We start from the raw sequence: 20,532 nt of genomic DNA, 5'->3' as shown, positions 1-20,532 counted from the left end.
TTTACCACCACAAACCGATGCTGGCACTAAGACCGCACTCAACCAGCTGTATAAGGCCATAAGCAAACAAGAAAATGCTCATCCAGAAGCAGCGCTCCTAGTGGCCGGGTACTTTAATGCAGCCAAACTTAAATTCGTTTTACCTAATTTCTACCAGCATGTCACATGTGCAACCAGAGGGGGGGAAAAAACTCTAGACCACCTTTACTCCACACACAGAGATGCATACAAAGCTATCCCCCGCCTTCCATTTGGCAAATCTGACCATCATTCTATCCTCCTGATTCCTGCTTACAAGCAAAAACTAAAGCAGGAAGTACCAGTGACTCGCTCAATACGGAAGTGGTCAGATGACGCGGATACTATGCTACAGGACTGTTTTGCTAGCGCAGACTGGAATATGTTCCGGGATTCATCAAATGGCATTGAGAAGTATACCACCTCAGTCATCGGCTTCCTCAATAAGTTCATCGACAACGTCATCCCCACAGTGACCGTATGTACATATCCCAACCAGAAGCCATGGATTACAGGCAACATCCGCACTGAGCTAAAGGCTAGAGCTGCCGCTTTCAAGGAGCTGGACACTAATCCGGACGCTTATAAGAAATCCCGCTATGCCCCCAGATGAACCATCAAACAAGCAAAGCGTCAATACAGGATTAAGATTGAATCCTACTACACCGGCTCTGACGCTCGTCGGATGTGGCAGGGCTTGAAAACTATTACGGACCACAAAGGGAAACCCAGCCGAGAACTGCCTAGTGACACAAGCCTACCAGACGAGCTAAATACCTTTTATGCTTGCTTCAAAGCAAGCAACATTGAAGCATGCATGAGAGCACCAGCTGTCTGGATGACTGTGTGATGACGCTCTTGGTAGCCGATGTGAGCAAGACCTTTAAACAGGTCAACATTCACAAAGCCGCGGGGCCAGACTGATTAACAGGACGTGTACTCAAAGCATGCGCGGATCAACTGGCAAGTGTCTTCACTGACATTTTCAACCTCTCCCTGACCGAGTCTGTAATACCGACATGTTTCAAGCAGACCACCATAGTCCCTGTGACCAAGGAAATTAAGGTAACCTGCCTAAATGATTACCGCCCCGTAGCACTCACGTCAGTAGCCATGAAGTGCTTTGAAAGGCTGGTCATGGCTCACATCAACAGCATCCTCCCGGATACCCTAGACCCACTCCAATTCACATACTGAAAAGATTTGGTATGGGTCCCCAGATCCTCAAAAAGTTATATAGCTGCACCATCGAGGTCATCCTGACGGGTTGCATCACCACCTGGTATGGTAACTGCTCGGCAGCTGACCGTAAGGCGCTACAGAGGGTAGTGCGTACAGCCCAGTACATCACTGGGGCCAAGCTTCCTGCCATCCAGGATCTCTATACTAGTCACCCAAGTCATAGACTGTATTCTCTGCTACCACACGGCAAGCGGTACTGGAGTGCCAAGTCTAGGACCAAAAGGCTCCTCAACAGCTTCTACCCCCAAGCCGTAAGACAGCTTAACAATTAACCAAATGGCCACCGGATTATTTACATTAACCCCCCCCATTTGTTTTTTACACTGCTGCTACTCGCTGTTTATTATCTGCATAGTCACTTCACCCCCACCTACATGTACAAATTACCTCAACTAACATGTAGCCCCACACATTGACTCAGTACCGGTACCCCCTGAATATAGCCTCGTTATTGTTATTGTGTTACTTTTTATTATTATTTACATTAGTTTATTTGGTAAATATTTTCTTAACTCTTTCTTGAACTGCGGGTTAAGGGATTGTAAGTAAGCATTTCACGGTAAGGTGTTGTATTCGGCGCATGTGACAAATAAAGCTTGATTTGATTTGACACAAGGCCATTTCCATGTAAAAGGACCCATGAGCACCAACTTGCTAAGTTCACAGGAACACATCAAATTGGGTGTCAAATGAAAGCGAAGAGTCTATATTTTTGGGAAATTAAGGCATATATCAATTTTTCAACCATTTTCTATACAAACAAATTGTAATAAGCTAAGATTTCTGGTCAAACAGATGGAAAAGGAGTCATAGAAAACAAACAAGAAAGAGTCTTAAGGTATTAGAAATACATCATCAAAACACAGAATGTTGAGATAAAGACCCCTGCCAACTAATATCAACACTTATATTTCATTTTGGAGAACTTGTTCTGCCTTCTGTAAGAAACATTGCCTTGTGCCTTGGAATTCCGTTACAAAACCCCCCACATATCTTTAAGATATGTTCTCCTTTCTCTCCGTCATGAAGAGGGAGGATAATGAAAGTTCATAGAAGTAACAAGTAAAGGTTGACTAGCATTTAGTTAGTGTTTTTCATGATTCTTTTTTCCCCCATTAATTATTAAGTGATTAAAACTCAAAATTCCATTACCAAAATCTGTAACGGAATTTCAGAGAAATCGGTAACGAAATTCTGGAATTTAATTGTCTAAAATGGGAAATCATAGTAGTCACAAACCACAGTTTGGTTCACAAGTTTGGACAGCACAGTACTGTACAGCACAGCAAAGAAAAGTAGCGTATAGTTCAGTACACTACAGCACACTAGGGTTGAGTACACTATAATGTTCTGTACTCTATTGTACTGTTCTGTGCTGTACTGAGCTCTACTGTGCTGTGTTTTGATGTCCAAACTTGTGAAACATAGATGTCTATGATTGGTTCAGATTTGGTCTGGTTTGGACCAACCAAATTTGGTCTTGTATGGGGGCAGAGCTCATTAAAATAAATGGCCAGTGTTTAGAATAATACCCAAATATGCAAAGAAAGATATTGTATATTTATACGTGTATGTACCTATTTAGGATACATCACCATGAAGAGAATGACATTCATGTCCATAATTATGCATTTCTGTATAGTACATACTGTATCAGGGACCCGCAATTCCATTACTGGGTGTAGATCCACTTCACTTACTACTATTCAATAACAAAAACAAAAAAATTCAAACTCAATGTGTCATGTCCTAGCTGACACCCCATTCTTTCTGCATACATCATTGAATCTTACACTTTGAGCAGAGATATAACAGGGTTTTTGAAAAACGTGCAAACAAGAAAATTTTACCAAAATTCTGTTATCAAACATAGAGTTTTATGGTTTCTTAAACTTTGAAATCAATGGTTTTTGTTTGGCATACATTTTAAGTGAAAGATCAGCGCAATTATGTTGCTGCCCTTGTCACACACGCCAAGTAGAGTAGAGTAGGGGGAGAGAGAGAGAATTCAGAGCAGAATTAGGACGATACATGCTGATTATCAAAATCCAAAAAAGAGCCCTTCAATTCTACAACCACCTAAAAGGAAGCAATTGCCAAACCTTCTACAAACAAAGCCATCACCTATAGAGAGATTAACCTAGAGAAGAGTCCCCTAAGCAAGCTGGTCCTGGGGCTCTGTTCACAAACAGACCCCACAGAGCCCCAGGACAGCAACACAATTAGACCCAAACAAATCATGAGTAAACAAAAAGATAATTACTTGACACATTGGAAAAAATTTACTAAAAACAGAGCAAACTGGAATACTATTTGGCCCTAAACAGAGAGTACACAGTGGCAGAATACCTGACCACTATGACTGACCAAAAATTAAGGAAAGCTTTGACTATGTACAGACCCAGTAAGCATTGCTATTGAGAGATGGCGCCGTAGGCAGATTTGGCATGGGTCCACAGATCCTCAAAAAGTTCTACAGCTACACCATCGAGAGCATCCTGACTGGTTGCATCACAGCCTGGTATGGCAACTACCGCAAGGCTCTACAGAGGGTAGTGCATATGGCCCAGTACATCCAGGACATCTATACAAGGTGGTGTCAGAGGAAGGCCCTAAAAATTGTAAAAGACTCCAGCCACCCTAGTCATAGGGTTAGGGCAAGCGGTACCAGAGGGCCAAGTCTAGGTCCAAAAGGCTCCTGAACAGCTTCTACCCCCAAGCCATAAGACTGCTGAACAGTTAATAAAAGGACTACCTGGACTATTTGCATTGACACGCGTTTTTTTAACGTTGCTGCCACTTGCTGTTTATTATCTATGCATAGTCACTTTACCCCTACCTACATGTACATATTACCTCAATTACCTCGACTAACCTGTACCCCCGCACATTATAGCCTCGTTTTTGTTCTTTTTTTTGTGTTGCTTTCTTTTTACTTTAGTTATTTAGTAAATATTTTCTTAACTCTTATTTTTCTCAAAACTGCATTGTTGGTTAAGGGCTTGTAAGTAAGCATTTCACGGTAAGGTCTACCTACACCTGTTGTATTCGGCGCATGTGACAAATACAATTTGATTTGAGGTGGAAGCTGAGCTGCCAAATGTATGACCATATTAGAGAAACATATTTCCCTCAGATTACACAGACCCACAAAGAATTTGAAAACAAATCAAATTTTGATAAACTCCCATATCTATTAGGTGAAATACGACGAGTTAGATGCACTATTGTAAAGTGGTTGTTCCACTGGATATCATAAGGTGAATGCACCAATTTGTAAGTCGCTCTGGATAAGAGCGTCTGCTAAATGACTTAAATGTAAATGTAAATGTACGACAGTGTGCCATCACAGCAGCAAGATTTGTGACCTGTTGCCACAAGAAAAGGGCAACCAGTGAAGAACAAACACCATCGTAAATACAACCCATATTTATGTTTATTTATTTTCCCTTTTGTACTTTAACTGTACAAGGCTATAATATTTTGTGAGTGTAATGTTTACTGTTCATTTCTGATTGTTTATTTCTCTTATTATCCATTTCACCTGCTTTGGCCATGCCAATTAACCCCTTTGGGGAGCGGGAGAGAGGGAGAGTAAGTTCATAGAACACACAGAGGTATCTATAACACACCAAACATGACTGACAGAGCCTCTGTTTAAAAGGCTTCTAATTCTAAGAACTCTCATTTCATGCCTGAGGCCCAGTGGCTCCATTCACCTCTTCCAAGGTGACCACAATAGAAATATAATAATAAATAATTATATTTTTATGAGACCACCAAAATATATGGCATACTAGACCTTATCCTAAACCCCAGGGGTGAAGCCCATGGGTTGTCTATTTGTGAGCCATAAGATGCAACCCTGTCTAACAATCAGGAGTCAGCCAAGCAATTAAGGCAGAAGGATAATGACTCAGCAGCCCAGCCACCGACAAGCGGCCCTGGAGAGCATGCTCATGATGTAAGAGGAGCCCAGTCAGCCCTTTCAGGGGAATGCCTTGCCAAACACTGACAATGACATAGGGAGAGGAAGAGAGATAAACAGAGAGAGAGTAGGCTGTAAGGAGAGAGAGAGAGTAGGCTGTAAGGAGAGAGAGAGAGGGGAAAGGAAGGAGAGAGAGGTGGTCTCAGTTAATCGGAGCTGGTCTGTGAGGCAGCTGAGCTGACAAGAATCCCTGTTGGTGGAGAAGCAGGGCATAATGATTCTATCAGCCTCCTCTCACTCCTTCTAAACCTTAGAGGAGGTGAATAGGAAAAGCCAGCCCTCTGTAACTCTAACTTGAAGCTCCATTTTGTAGCTAATTAAAAATGGATTCCCTTGATCTGAAAGCAGGAGCTATTAATAGTGTGGCATTGCCTCCGTGACGTGTAGGACCCAGGCAGCTGGCTAGGCAGAGCTACCTGGCTGCACCCACAGCAATCGTCTCAGAGCCTACTGTAGCATCCCACCAGACTGCAGCAGGGCCGAGATGGTTAGACACCAGACCAGGATGAAACAACAATGTTTATCTTGTTTATTCCTGATAATAACTCTATAATAACATAATCAACAGTATTGATTTAAAATAACACTTTCCTAACATACTGATTATGCTTACTTTCAGGTTAAATGTGAGTGTGTGTTAATAGCGAGTTAACACTGTCAACATTGCAGGAGAGTTTTTGTGTTTCCTTTTTGCCATTACTCTGGGTAGACCTACAATACCTTATACGTAGATGCATAATTTGTCTCCAGTTACAAATTCAGCTACGTTGCAGAACGCAAATAAATGCATTCTGCAGTACAGTCTACTCAGGATGTCACGCCCTGACCGTAGATTGCTTTGTATGTTTCTATTTTTTGTTTGGTCAGGGTGTGATGTGGGTGGGTATTCTATGTTGTATGTCTAGGTGTTGTTTTCTATGTTTAGGCCTGGTATGGTTCCCAATCAGAGGCAGCTGTCAATCGTTGTCTCTGATTGAGAACCATACTTAGGTAGCCTGTTTCCCACTTTTGTTTGTGGGTGGTTGTGTTCTGTGTCTGTGTTTTCACCATACCGAACTGTTTCGATTTTCATTTCTTTCATTCACTTTGTTATTTTGTATTTTTCGTGTTCTGATATAATAAATTATCATGGACACTTACAACGCTGCATTTTGGTCCGATCCTTCCTACTCCTCATCCGATGAAGACGAAGATCGTTACAGAACCACCCACCAAGAAAGGACCAAGCAGCGTGGTAACGAGAGGCAGCGATATCTGGAGAAATGGACATGGGAGGAGATATTGGACGGCAAGGGACCCTGGAGACAGGCTGGGGAATATCGCCGCCCCAAAGAAGAACTGGAGGCAGCTAAAGCTGAGCGGTGGCGATATGAGGTAAGGCAGCGCAACAGGCACGAGAGGCAGCCCCAAAACTGTTTTGGGGGGTGGCACACGGGGAGATTGGTGGAGTCAGGCGATAGACCTGAGCCAACTCCCCGTGCTTACCGAAAGCAGCGTAGTACTGGTCAGGCACCATGTTATGCGGTGAAGCGCACGGAGCGCTATAGGCCAGCCCCCCGCAAGTGCCATGCGAGAGTGGGCATCCAGCCAGGGCGGATTGTGCCAGCTCAGCGTGTTTGGTCTCCGGTACGCCGTTTCGGCCCAGGGTATCCTGCGCCGGCTCTGCGTGCTGTGTCTCCGGGGCGCTGGGAGGGTGCAGTTCGCCCTATGCCTGCGCTCCGCCCGTGCCGGGTGAATGTGGGCATTGAGCCTAAGGGAGAGGTGCGAGTGGTATGCACCAGAGCTCCAGTGCTCCCCCACAGCCCGGTTCAACCTGTGCCTGCACTCTGGAGGGTCCGGGCTAAAGTGGTCATTGTTATTTTGTATTTTTCGTGTTCTGATATAATAAATTATCATGGACACTTACANTGTTCTGATATAATAAATTATCATGGACACTTACAACGCTGCATTTTGGTCCGATCCTTCCTACTCCTCATCCGATGAAGACGAAGATCGTTACACAGGAGGCCTCTCTTTCTCCCTCTCACCAAAATGTGAATCCCTCTCCCCTTCCCTCCCCACTCTCCCTCCCTCTCAGGAGGGGTTGGAGGCAGCAGCCTCTTCAGCGGAGGACGGAGTGGTAGGCCAGGCCTGCCGCTGGAGGAAGTGGGTCAGGTTATCCTGCTCTCCATGCACCATGCTCCAGGGAAGGGGATATTTCCACTGTGAAATCAGATCCGGGGAGGGATGCAGTGGCTTAGTAACAGCTGAGAAACACACAGGCAACAGCAGACATAACAGTCACCTTCATCTGCCATTTGGAAGTAATAGCACCCCTACTGCCGCAAGGTGAGGACAGCCTAGTCCATTGATCTGTGGAGAATGACCTTGACAGTGCATATTCATAAAAGCTAATAACCCTTCAAAGTATGCTTGGAAATATGATCAATACTCTTTGCGCAGAGCTATTGAATGAAAAAGAGTTAAGCCAATAGCAGGGTGTTCAACTATCTTGATTTGATAATGCAATGGGCTTTTAACATAATCATATTAATAATACCTGGGGAAACTGAAAGAAAGAGAGCTATGCCTTAGGTGGAATTGTGGCATATACTGTAAATGCATGGCACTAACGTTACATAGCTCTTAACCCATGACCTTAACCACCAGCTTAAACACAAAGCTACTCAGACCTTCTCAAAACAGAAGATTTTTTATCAAATAAAGAAACTGTTGCTCACTCTTTCTGGATAATTTAATTCAAAAACAACCACTGATAACTGCATGATGATCCATGAAAAGCCTGGTGCTGGTTTGGTATCCATGGTGTTTGTGTGTGTGTGTGTGTTTGCCAAGTTCATGGTAACACCTAAGTTGTTTACATGCAAAAGAGTTCTCCATGGAGCAATGGCAATGCCATGACAACAACAAAGCACTCAAGATATGACTATGTGGGAGGCCTGAACACAATGCCACTCTTGAGAGAGAGTTAATGTACCCTTTATGCATGCACATAGCGAGTGAAAGCTTGTTCTCGAACCTCAAAGAAACATATCAGCCAAACAAGAATGACAAGACAGCTAATTAGTAGGGTTTTTTCCATTAGTGATACCACCTACATCCTGTCAACCAAGAGGCAGCTGGCCTCCACAAGTACAGAAGCACAGCCAAGACTGCAATACATTTATTAAATGTTTGAACAATCAAACATTTGAAACACCTAAAGAAGTGCAGGAATAAGGTTATTGGCATTGGCCAGAGCATTAGGACAGAGAAAAGAGAGAAATCGTAAATTAGAGAGTGAGTGCGGGAAAGGAGACAGGACAGTCAGACACATTGCAATGAAGTGGGCGGGAGACAGACGGACGCTTTTTCATGAAAGAATGCTGAGGCTTTTGACAGCTGGGGATTATATGCTGACACAAAGGCCTGGTTGTAGCGTCGCTAGCTAGCGTTCCGGTTAGCCTGTTACCCACTGGACTGGCTCAACTCCCTGGACTTCACATGGAGCCAAGGCTACGCCACCGTGCCGTACTGGGGCCTCACTGAGGGACTGACCACAACGCACAGAGCCACATTACCCAGGGGGCTCCCTCTGCACGCCAACCCTAGCTCAGACACACAAAGCCTGTGGCAGCAGAGTACAGTGCAGCTGGGGATGGGTTATGCCCCACTGTGGGGGGAGGTCACCTCCTGGGGCTGGGGCACTCTCCCACTGACACAAACATGTTCTTCATTTATGTCACGCCTACTCCCCTTCCCTCTCTCCGGAGCTCGACATCGCCGTTCTACTAACCACGGGTACTGGCAAACCGCATTACGCACTCCTGGAAAACCAAATCAAATCAAATGTTATTGGTCACATACACATGGTTAGCAGATGTTAATGCAAGTGTAGCAAAATACTTGTGCTTCTAGTTCTGACAGTACAGTAATATCTAACAAGTAATCTAACAATTCCCCAACAACTACNCTAGTTCTGACAGTACAGTAATATCTAACAAGTAATCTAACAATTCCCCAACAACTACCTAATACACACAAATCTAAAGGGGTGAATGAGAATATCTACCTATAAATATATGGATGCACGATGGCCGAGCGGCATAGGCAAGGTGCAATAGATGGTATAAATACAGTATATACATATGATATGAGTAATGTAAGATATGTAAACATTATTAAAGTGGCATTATTTAAAGTGGCATTGTTTAAAGTAACTTGTGATGACTTGTTTAAAGTGACTAGTGATTAATTTATTAAAGTGGCCAGTAATTGGGTCTCAATGTAGGCAGCAGCCTCTCTGAGTTAGTGATTGCTGTTTAACAGTCAGATGGCCTTGAGATAGAAGCTGTTTTTCAGTCTCTCAGTCCCAACTTTGATGCACCTGTACTGACCTCGCCTTCTGGATGGTAGCGGTGTGAACAGGCAGTGGCTCGGGTGGTTGTTGTCCTTGATGATATTTTTGGCCTTCCTGTGACATCGGGTGGTGTAGGTGTCATGGAGGGCAGGTAGTTGTTGTGCAGACCGCACCACCCTCTGGAGAGCTTCACGGTTGAGGGTGGAGCAGTTGCCGTACCAGGCTGTGATACAGCCCGACAGGATGCTCTTGATTGTGCATCTGTATAAGTTTGTCAGGGTTTTGGGTGACAAGACAAATTTCTCCAGCCTCCTGAGGTTGAAGAGGTGCTGTTGCACATTTCTTTGAAATGGTGAGTGCACCATTTCAGTTTGTCTGTGATGTGTACGCCGAGGAACTGAAAACTTTCCACCTTCTCCACTGTGGATAGGGGGGTGCTCCCTCTGCTGTTTCCTGAAGTCCACGATCATCTCCTTTGTTTTGTTTACGTTGAGTGAGGTTGTTTTCCTGACATCCCACTCCGAGTGCCCTCACCTCCTCCCTGTAGGCTGTCTCATCGTTGTTGGTAATCAAGCCCACTACTGTTGTGTCGTCTGCAAACTTGATCATTGAGTTGGAGGTGTGCATGGCCACGCAGTCGTGGGTGAACAGGGATTACAGGAGGAGGCTGAGCACGCACCCTTCTGGGGTCCCAGTGTTGAGGGTCAGCGAAGTGGAAATGTTGTTTCCTACCTTCACCACCTGGGGGGGGCCCGCCAGAAAGTCTAGGACCCAATTGCACAGGGTGAGGTTGAGACCCAGGGCCTCCAGCTTGATGATGAGCTTGGAGGGTACTATGGTGTTGAATGCTGAGCTGTAGTCAATGAACAGCATTCTTACATAGGTATTCCTCTTGTCCAGATGGGATAGGGCAGTGTGCAGTGTGATGGCGATTGCATCGTCTGTGGACCTGTTGGGGCGGTATGCAAACTGAAGTGGGTCTAGGGTGGCCGGTAAGGTGGAGGTGATATGATCCTTGACTAGTCTCTCAAAGCACTTCATGATGATAGAAGTGAGTGCTATGGGGCAGAAGTCATTTAGTTCAGTTATCTTTGCCTTCTTGGGTACAGGAACAATGGTGGCCATCTTGAAGCATGTGGGGACAGCAGACTGGGATAGGGAGCGATTGAATATGTCCGTAAACACACCAGCCAGCTGGTCTGCGCATGCTCTGAGGACGCGGCAAGGGATGCCGTCTGGGCCAGCAGCCTTGCGAGGGTTAACAAGTTTAAATATTTTACTCACGTCGGCCACGGAGCAGGAGAGGGGGCGCAGTCCTTGTTAGCGGGCCGAGACGGTGGCACTGTATTATCCTCAAAGCGGGCAAAGAAGGTGTTTGTCTGGAAGCGTGACGTCGGTGCCCGTGACATGGCTGGTTTCTTTTTATAGTCCATGATTTCCTGTAGACCCTGCCACATACGTCTCGTTTCTGAGCTGTTGAATTGAGACTCCACTTTGTCCCTGCAACGGCATTTTGTTTGTTTGATTTCCTTGCGTAGGGAATAACTACACTGTTTATATTCAGCCATATTCCCACACCTTTCTTGAATCTTGAAGCGTGGGTTCCGATTGGTCAGACCAGCGTTGAATGGTTCTAGTCACTGGTACATCCTGTTTGAGTTTCTGTCTAGAAGACGGTAAGAGCAAGATGGCGTCGTGGTCAGATTTGCCGAAGGGAGGGCGGGGAAGGACTTTGTATGCATCGAGGAAGTTAGTGTAGCAGGGGGGAAAGTTGGTCCAACTGGCCTCACAACACGTGTAACCACGCCAGCCCAGGACCTCCACATCCGGCTTCTTCACCTGCGGGATCGGCTGAAACCAGCCACCCAGACAGCTGATGAAAATGTGGGTTTGCACAACCGCAGAATTTCTACACAAACTGTCAAAAACCATCTCTGGGAAGCTCATCTGCATGCACGTCATCCTCACCAGGGTCTTAACCTGAATGCAGTTCGGCGTCATAACCGACATCAGTGGGCAAATGCTCACCTTTGACGGCCACTGGCACGCTAGATAAGTGTGCTCTTCACGGATGAATCCCGATTTCAAATGTCCCGGGCATATGACGAGCAGTTTGCTGATGTCAATGTTGTGAACAGAGTGCCCCATGGTGGAGGTGGGGTTATGGTATGGGAAGGCATAAGCTACGGACAACAATTTTTTTTGTTGCATTTTATCGATGGCAGTTTGAATGCACAGAGATACCGTGACGAGATCCTGAGGCCCATTGTTGTGTCATTCATCCACCGCCATCACCTCATGTTTCAGCATGATAATGCCCGGCCCCACGTCGCAGGGATCTGTACACAATTCCAGGAGCTGAAAATGTCCCAGTTCTTCCATGGCCTGCATACTTACCAGACATGTCACCCACTGAGCATGTTTGAGATGCCCTTGATCGATGTGTACGACAGCGTGTTTCAGTTCCCGCCAATATCCAGCAACTTTGCACAGGCATTGAATAGGAGTGGGACAACATTCCACAGGCCACAATCAAATCTCTGCGAAGGAGTTGTGTCGTACTGCGTGAGCTAAATGGTGCTCACACCAGATACTGACAGATTTTCTGATCCACGCCCCTATTTATTTTAAAGGTATCTGTGACCAACAGATGCATATCTGTATTCCCAGCCATGTGAAATCCATAGATTAGAGCCTAATGAATTTATTTCAATTGACGTATTTCCTTATATGAACTGTAACTCAGTAAAATCATTGAAATTGTTGCGTGTTGCGTTTATATTTTTGGTCAGCGTAGTTTAATTTTCACTACGGCCAATATTCAACAACACACAGATGAAGAGAGCCTTCAAGAAACATGGAGAAACATAAAGCTACTAGCTAGTGGAATTCGTCATCAAGCCTGGTAAAGAAGATAAATCAAAAAGACTGCAGTTCCTCCAGAATCCCCTTCACCATGTCTCTGGTGAAAACCAATCCACATTCTATTCCTGGAACGCATGTCACTAAATGGGTCAAGATCAGGACGATACACTGTATATAGGACATCATTAACTAGACGCATCAGCACTGAAACATAGCTGCAGATAACTCACACACAGTGAAAGCACCCAGTTTAAACCAATGCAAACTCGGACGTTGGATTTTATTGCACGTGTGCTTAGATAAAAAAAAAAGTTAGCGGACTCCAGAATGGAAAACATTGAAGGGGTACCAACAGCAAGGGGTAGCTTTAGAATCTCCCTAAATACGTGAAATCATATACATCATTGACACTGGCTATCATCTAATGGAATTCTGGGATTTTAGGAGGTTTTTCTACTGACGGCTCATGTGTGAGAGGACAAAGGCTCACGACTATAAAAATTAACCAGACCTAATGCAGCCAGTCTGGGCCATAGAGCACAGCAGCAGCAGTGACAGGAGGTGGGCCAGCGCCTCTCCCAGTCTGCCACCCTGCCCTGGGGCTCCACAGTCCACACACAGGGCCAAATGTGTTTGATTTAATACCCAGGGACCCCATTGAGAGAGCCCCATAGACAGCTCAGAGATCAAACAGGGCAACCACGGGGAATGGGGTCGTACAAACAAACTGACCCACCAGTGTTTACGGTAGAAATGTCACCTATAAAGGTGAAAGTAAAGAAGATGGCAGGTAATCTAGATACAGAGAGAGAATTTACCATCGGTCTGAACTATCTGGAAACGGTTATAGAGTGTGATCAGTATGTGTTTTTTTACTTCAATCAAGCCACAAGACAGTGGTCGTATCCGAATACCCATACTAGCGTACTAAATAGTACGCGAAAAAAGAAAGTGTTATAGTATGTGCAATTTCTAAAATAGTACTCTAAATTAGTAATCTAATGCGTGATTGCGTTGACTCCCGCCATTCGTTCATTTTGGTACAGCGAGTCAATTTATCTGATTATCAGCTGTTGTCAGACACGTGAGTCAGAAAAGACAAGGGAATTTTACTAGATCAAATGTCAAAATTAGTATGCAGTTTAAGTATGTAGTACTTATTCAGAGTCAGACCCTATATCCTCAGAGTTCCCCAGGGGTTAGGTTCTGTAGGTGAGCCAGGTCATGGTATATTTTATACCCGCTGCCTTTATGATTTGATGTGTGCAGAGCAGACAGACACAGGGAGTTTGAAGGAGTAATTAAAAAATATATTTTATTTTCCGCTCCATCGGTGGCTGTGTCAGTGTGTGTGGGGTAGGTGAGGGGGTGTCTTTGGTAAGGAGTGGGTTAGGGACACAGAATTAAAAATCTCAAACAACCCTGTCTCAACATTATAACATTATCAAGAGTCCAATACATGGTCTGTGGTCTGGGTCTCATTTAAGGTATGCGTCACCAGAGTTGCTGAAAAACAGCTAAAATATTGAACTATTGAGCAATGTCTGTTGTGTGCACTATGTGTGAGTATGGTTAAATCTGCTTTCTAGGTGAATAGACGTATAATAAAATTGTGAATAAAAGGTGCTATCTAGAACCTAACAGGGTTCTTCGGCTGGCCCCATAGGAGAACCCTTTGTAGAATCCTTTTTCGTTCCAGGTAGAACCCTTTCCACAGAGGGTTCTACATTGAACTCAAAAGGGTACTACCTGGAACCAAAAAGGGTTATCCTAACCCTTTTGCAACCATTTTTTCTAACAGTGTACAACAACACAACCACTCACGTAGATGAGGCCAGAGTAGTAGCGGTCCTTGAGGTTGTGCAGCACAGAGGCCTCGTTCAGGCAGGTGAGCTCAGCCATGTCTTCCACCTTGCTGAACTTGGGTGGGTTCATCTTCTGGATGTCGTCCTTATTGACAACGGCCTTCTTGCCATTCTCTGACAGTTCCACCACCACCTCCTCTCCCCGCTCCTCCTTGATGCTGGCCGCCTCAAAGCCATGACGCTCTGAAGGGATCCACACCACCTTCTTGGCTGTCCAGTCGGCCTGTGTGGCCGGGTTGTAGACGACAGCGCGGTCCACAAACAAGTACCGCTCCGGGTCCTCCTGCCCACTTCGATGAGCCATTTTGGGGGTACCAGAGCAAGAGTGGCACCTGGAAGAGGCAGAGACAGGCAGAGACTCAGTATAGCAATGCATGTTTGTCATGAAATGTTAAGCACTCTCAGGCATGGCACTTATCAAGGTGGCATTCCTTTGTGACATTAAAGCTACCCCCTTTTCGAGTCTAGATGTAGCCAGCAGATCCGAGCCACTTGCTTACAGCTGCACTGGGGTCGGACAGCATTCCTGTGTAGATTAAGACACAGTGGAGCCTGCACGAATATTGCTCGGGAAAACGTACCTCAATCCAGGGATGAGAAATGCATTGCACTCTGAGAATTGTCCCATTATCCCAACTGTTACACCAAGAAGATTGAACTACTGCTACATTGTAAGTGTAAAGAATCTGTACACGCCAAAATAGGCCTACAACGTCATTGTTATTTACAGCATAATTTATCACAAGTTCCTCATCCAAGTAGACGTTTGCAGCCAAACATGGAAAGCAATTCCTCACCTTCAGGTAGAGTATTCAACGTGTTGAAGAAATGTATTCAGAATAAAGTAAGTGTCAAACAGAATCAATTGTATTTTTGTTGTTGTTGATTTGCCTGACAGGGTGGCTACATTGTTGACTCGTTTAATAACACGAGTCTTACGCTGACTTGACTAGAGCCATCCCGCGCGCTGGTGTAACGGTGTTGTGAATGGTACGCAATCTTGCCACACATGACAATCAACATAGACAATAAGCATGTATTTATTAGATCAGCAGGTCCCCGAACAACCTATATCGCTATTATAGATCACATAGATTCAGATAGCTGCACGTTATCTGACATTTACGATCACTTTAATAACAGAAACCATCTGAAATCATGCTGAGAGCTCTACTGGTCAAGGGAGTCAATTTTGGTGTAGCAACATCTCCAAAGTCATAATTTCAATTTCATTCAATTAAAATCTTCAATAAATATAACGCAATATATGCCTTTAACATATTTTAATTCAACGTGTCTGGGTAATCAATAGTCCTGAACATAATATAACGACATCATTGCAAGTACCTCCACAGTTGCGCTATGTAGCCTAAATCCATCCAGCCGGACAGTCTTCAAGCTGCTAATGTAACCATGCAGAATACAATTATTCCTAAAAGAACTGGTAATTTACCTGGTGGTGTGAGAGAAGAAACGAGGACAACTGTTCACACGAATAGACCGATCTCCCTCTTTAATAACACTTTATGCAACAACACAACTGATATGCAGGCATCTATATCTAGGCTTTGGTTTGCACCAAAGATACTGCCCCTCTGGTGGGGCCCCTCAACCGAACAGATCTGACCGCTGTTACTCCGCCTACGATGGGTTGTGCAGACATAGATATTGACCAATAGATCAGCTCGTTCGAATTCAACAGCTCATTGTGATGCTTTACGGTCTATATTTTCTAAAGTGTTGATATCCTCTGAAAAACAGACGTCTAATGATAAACAAATACAAATCATGTTTAATTCTGAAGTCACATGAGGTGAATATAATATCTAGTTGTGAAAGTCTATACACTGCACACACCTACTAGATGCGGGTAAAACACAATTGGAGTCGCACGCTGCAGTCTCTAGTACCCGCCTCCTATTGGCTAAAAACCCAACTATTTTTAGAGGAATTATTTCTGGTCCACCGTTCCACCTGTTCCTGACACCATTTTCAACCTGACCCTCGACATGTATTTTTTTTCTAATTAATTTCCTTTCAATTAAATCATTATGCTCAGTGCACGAAATAATAATGCACGTATTTGTTCCTTCAGTCATTAACACGCTGTTGATGCAATGTTAATTTTGTATGTTCGTTAGGTATTGCATGGTGTGATATTTGACATGGTACAAATGTTACAATAAGCTACCACAGAGTAACTGGTTAGATATCATGATTTGCAACACCCCCGCATCTTGTGTCCAAAGTGGTGGGGCTTATTTGTACCATTATCTTCCTGGAAATATAGGTCATTGTTGGTTTAAAGTCTATTTTTGCCCTGTTCATGTCACCTGCATTGCTAATCTACATTCAAAAGATTTAATGAAATATTTAATAAAAATTCATGAAGATGTTATATTATCATATCAGGATTCCATTCATGTTGACCAAGCTTTATTATCAAATTGTGAATGTGAACACAACTCACTGAAAATGGTCTTGATTTTACATAAACATTTTTATTACAAATGGAAATATTGATTCGTAAATTGAACAAGTCATTGGTAATTAAATAGCCTGTCACTGTGATGTGGTGGTTGTAAAGAAAGCGGCATCCATTAATAATCATAGATGTTTTATATCAAGCAGAAAATGACATACTATCTGACAATATGTACAGTATTGTGTTATTCTACTGGCACCTTCAACGTCCTCCTCTCCATGCTGCTCCGCCACGGTTTTTTCCTCCTCCTCCACCTCTTCCCCCCCCTCCACCACCACTACCAGCGCCACCTCTTACTTTCTTCCTCACACCGCTGGACTGCTCTGTGTCATCCCCCTCTTCTCCTCTGGGCCTCTTCCTCTTTTCTCCTTGTTCCTTCATTTCCTGAGAGGGAAAGAGGTTATCGTGACTGACTTCAGAGCTATTACAATGGATGACGACACTGCTGAAAAGACACTGATTGAGACTCACAATTCTGGCGAATCGCTGWGCCTCGCTCACTCTCTCCACCAGCATCATCACTTCCTCCTCCTGCGTGGGGAAGGCAGGCAGCTTCTTGCCAATCAGAGTTTCGATTCGCTGGAACAGCTCCACATCATACCTGAGAGGTCAATATGTCAACGAGAAGAAAATCTTTGGACGAAGTAACCAATTTTAATAAGATTGGTTGAGAGCGAGCATAAAGGTGGCCCTTACTGTGTGACAAATGTGATGGATTTTCCAGACCGTCCTGCTCTTGCGGTTCGCCCCACTCTGTGGATGTAGTCCTGAGTACAAACACACACACACACACATGATAAAATGCCACTAAAGTTGCTCGGTTGGGTCCCTCATTTGTGATAACATTGAAGAGACTGCAGACCAGGGAGAAACATCCACACAAGCAAGACTGATACCTTTGAGTGAGTTGGGATGTCGTAGTTAATAACACAGTCTACATGTGGAATGTCCAGTCCTCTTGATGCCACGTCCGTCGCCAGCAACACAGAGCGAGACTTAGACTTGAACTTGTTCAGCGACCCCAGACGTTTGTTCTGACCAACAGAGAAAGACATTATTTATACTTTCTTACATGCAGATTTCACTGATGTGTAAAACATTTGGAAGTGTTAGAGTATGATATTTGGAGTGAGTATGTTGGTAGACAGTAGTGTGTTTGGATAAGGGGGGTACCTGACTCATCTGCCCATGCAGGGGGATGGCAGTGATGCCCAAGTTCCTGAGCAGCAGCGCCACCCGCTGGGCATTGTTACACGTACTGCAGAAGATCATGAAGGAGTTCCCAGCCAGCTCGTTGATGATGGACACCAGGTAACAATCCTGGAGACACAGGCAGTTAACTTACAATCCAACACTAGCCATACACAGCCTCTGACTTCTCAGAGAAAAATTACCTTGATACCATTAGAACATCAAACTTCAAGTACCTTGTATTTGGAGGGTATGAAGACATAGTACTGTTGAAGTTTTTCTACTGTTGAGTATTTGGTGTTAACGGCACATTTAACTGGATCCTTCAAAGCTGCTCTCTGCAGCTTTGCGACCTTGGTAAATATAGAGACATAGAAGGGTTAGTGTGACAGGCCAGGTGTTTGGGATACAAGTCTCAAATGAAGAGCTAAAAGGAATAGATAATAGGGGCTATTATGTGGGTACCTTTTTGGTCATGGTGGCAGAGAAGAGAAACGTGCGTCTGTCTCTGGGAATAACCTTTAGGATCTTGTCCACCTCAGTCTCAAAGTCCATGTTGAGGATCCGGTCTGCCTCATCCATCACCAGGAACTTCAGCGCTCGCAGTGAGAAGCCTTTGGTGTTCTCTAAGTGGTCTATCAACCGCCCAGGGGTGGCTGTTATGACATGCACGGTGAATACACAGTTAGTATCAACCAGGAATGCACTTAAAAGATGGTACCATATTATGCAACTGAAAGGGGTAGGTTGGATTAAGTTATTTTCTCACCAATGACAATGTGAGGTTTCTTGGCCAGGACCAGGGATTGGGACATCATGTCAATTCCTCCAACTATAACAGCTGAAACAGAAAAAAAGACAAGCGAGTTAAAACAGTCACATGACACTTGAGTTCCTTCAAATATGTTTCTACTCCTTCCAATGCCCACGTACCAGTCTTGACTCCGATGCTGGAGCCCAGGGCCTCAAACTGCTCTGCTATCTGGAAAGCCAGCTCTCTGGTGGGGGTGAGTATGAGTGTGTGCAGCCTCTGAGCGGAAGCGAGGAGTGACTGCAGGATGGGCAGAGCAAACGCCCCGGTCTTCCCTGAGCCGGTCTCTGCTAAGCCAATTACATCCTTTCCTGAGATAGGAGAGAAGAAAGTGCATCGTGATTGTACAGACAGACATGAGACCTTCCACCTAGAAGACAGGTCTTTACCAACCGTTTTATACATGGCACAAACAAGAACATTCAACCACCTCCAACTTAACTCACCTTGTAAGGCTACAGGTATAGCCTCTACCTGGATCTTTGTAGGAGTCTTCCATCCCAACTGTTCACAAGCTTCACACAGCACTTCAGTTACACCCTATATTAAACAGATGCATGCCATAGCAGAAATATGTAAACGCGTTAGAATATGGAGTTTATGTTACACATCTAAACAAATCGCATGGCTGAATGCGCGCCCCATTTTTAAATGTCTGTCAATGACATCACATCATCTCACAGCTGTACCCAGCTCTCTACCTGGTGAACAGTAGGATGCTGAACTGTATGTTGGTGGTTGAAAGACAGTTAACTTGCTAATTTATCAGCGGTAGGTTGGTTTGTTGATGTGCTGTTAACTAACGTTAGCTCGCTTCCAAGCCGGCAAGCTTATCCACCATTTCCATTTAGCTAGCTAACGTTACTCACCAGATCCTTGAAGGTCTTCACTGGCTCATTCTTTTCAGTGATATTAACGTTACTGTTATCATCATCACTACTCGAATCTTCATCCTTTGCGTCATCTGTTTTTATCTCAACACTTTTCTCCGAGTCGTCCGCCATGCTTGTTTGCCAACGTGCCGTCTACGCTAAAGTGCGCATGTACGGTAATGGATAAGATTTCATGCTATGATTTCTGGGACTTGATGTTCCCCGCTGAATTTATAAATCATTCAAATTAATTGCAATGTTTAGACCACATTCAGTTGTCAAACGTTGTCGAACGTTGCAGATAGAAATGCCACGAATAGAGCTGATGTGATTCCTTATCCTGCAAAATTATCTTGCAATCTACTGCAGAGAGAGCCTGCAAAGTTCTGTCATACTTTCCAGGTCTATGCCCAAACAGTTCAAACTTCTAATTTTAAAAATTAATCTCTCCAGAAATAAGTCTCTCACTGTTGCCGCCTGCTACAGACCCCCCTCAGCTCCCAGCTGTGCCCTGGACACCATCTGTGAATTGATCGCTCCCCATCTAGCTTCAGAGTTTGTTCTGTTAGGTGACCTAAACTGGGATATGCTTAACACCCCGGCAGTCCTACAATCCAAGCTTGATGCCCTCAATCTCACACAAATCATCAAGGAACCCACCAGGTACAACCCTAAATCCGTAAACATGGGCACCCTAATAGACATTATCCTGACCAACCTNACGCTGACTTGACTAGAGCCATCCCGCGCGCTGGTGTAACGGTGTTGTGAATGGTACGCAATCTTGCCACACATGACAATCAACATAGACAATAAACATGTATTTATTAGATCAGCTGGTCCCTGAACAACC

At 44.5% G+C, this 20,532-nt stretch overlaps 2 protein-coding genes across 2 annotated transcripts in view; both read right to left on the bottom strand.

The window, feature by feature from the left end:
* The window catches only part of LOC139022691 (myosin-10-like), a gene marked incomplete at its 3' end in the record, with an annotated part of 47,784 nt that overhangs the window by 26,572 nt on the left and 680 nt on the right, over positions 1 to 20,532 (bottom strand). Inside the window, exon 2 of the mRNA XM_070433707.1 lies at positions 14,280 to 14,652. Within this exon, the coding sequence (XP_070289808.1) occupies positions 14,280 to 14,624 (345 nt within the window). The remainder of the gene's footprint in view (positions 1 to 14,279; positions 14,653 to 20,532) is intronic.
* On the bottom strand, positions 16,802 to 19,849 carry LOC111980595 (probable ATP-dependent RNA helicase DDX47). The gene is made up of 11 exons (XM_024011407.1): positions 19,677 to 19,849; positions 19,254 to 19,347; positions 18,930 to 19,118; positions 18,766 to 18,837; positions 18,462 to 18,652; positions 18,233 to 18,349; positions 17,979 to 18,125; positions 17,702 to 17,839; positions 17,502 to 17,572; positions 17,277 to 17,406; positions 16,802 to 17,189 (listed from the first exon to the last, which is right to left on the bottom strand). Exons 1-11 carry the CDS (start codon positions 19,809 to 19,811, stop codon positions 17,007 to 17,009), a joined length of 1,467 nt encoding a protein of 488 aa, XP_023867175.1. The 5' UTR covers positions 19,812 to 19,849; the 3' UTR covers positions 16,802 to 17,006.

This window comes from Salvelinus sp. IW2-2015, linkage group LG20 (assembly GCF_002910315.2).
Source record: "Salvelinus sp. IW2-2015 linkage group LG20, ASM291031v2, whole genome shotgun sequence".
Classification (NCBI taxonomy): domain Eukaryota; kingdom Metazoa; phylum Chordata; class Actinopteri; order Salmoniformes; family Salmonidae; genus Salvelinus; species Salvelinus sp. IW2-2015.
The sequence above is the reverse complement of the archived record's forward strand: the minus strand, read 5'-3'. Positions and strand labels throughout refer to the sequence as shown.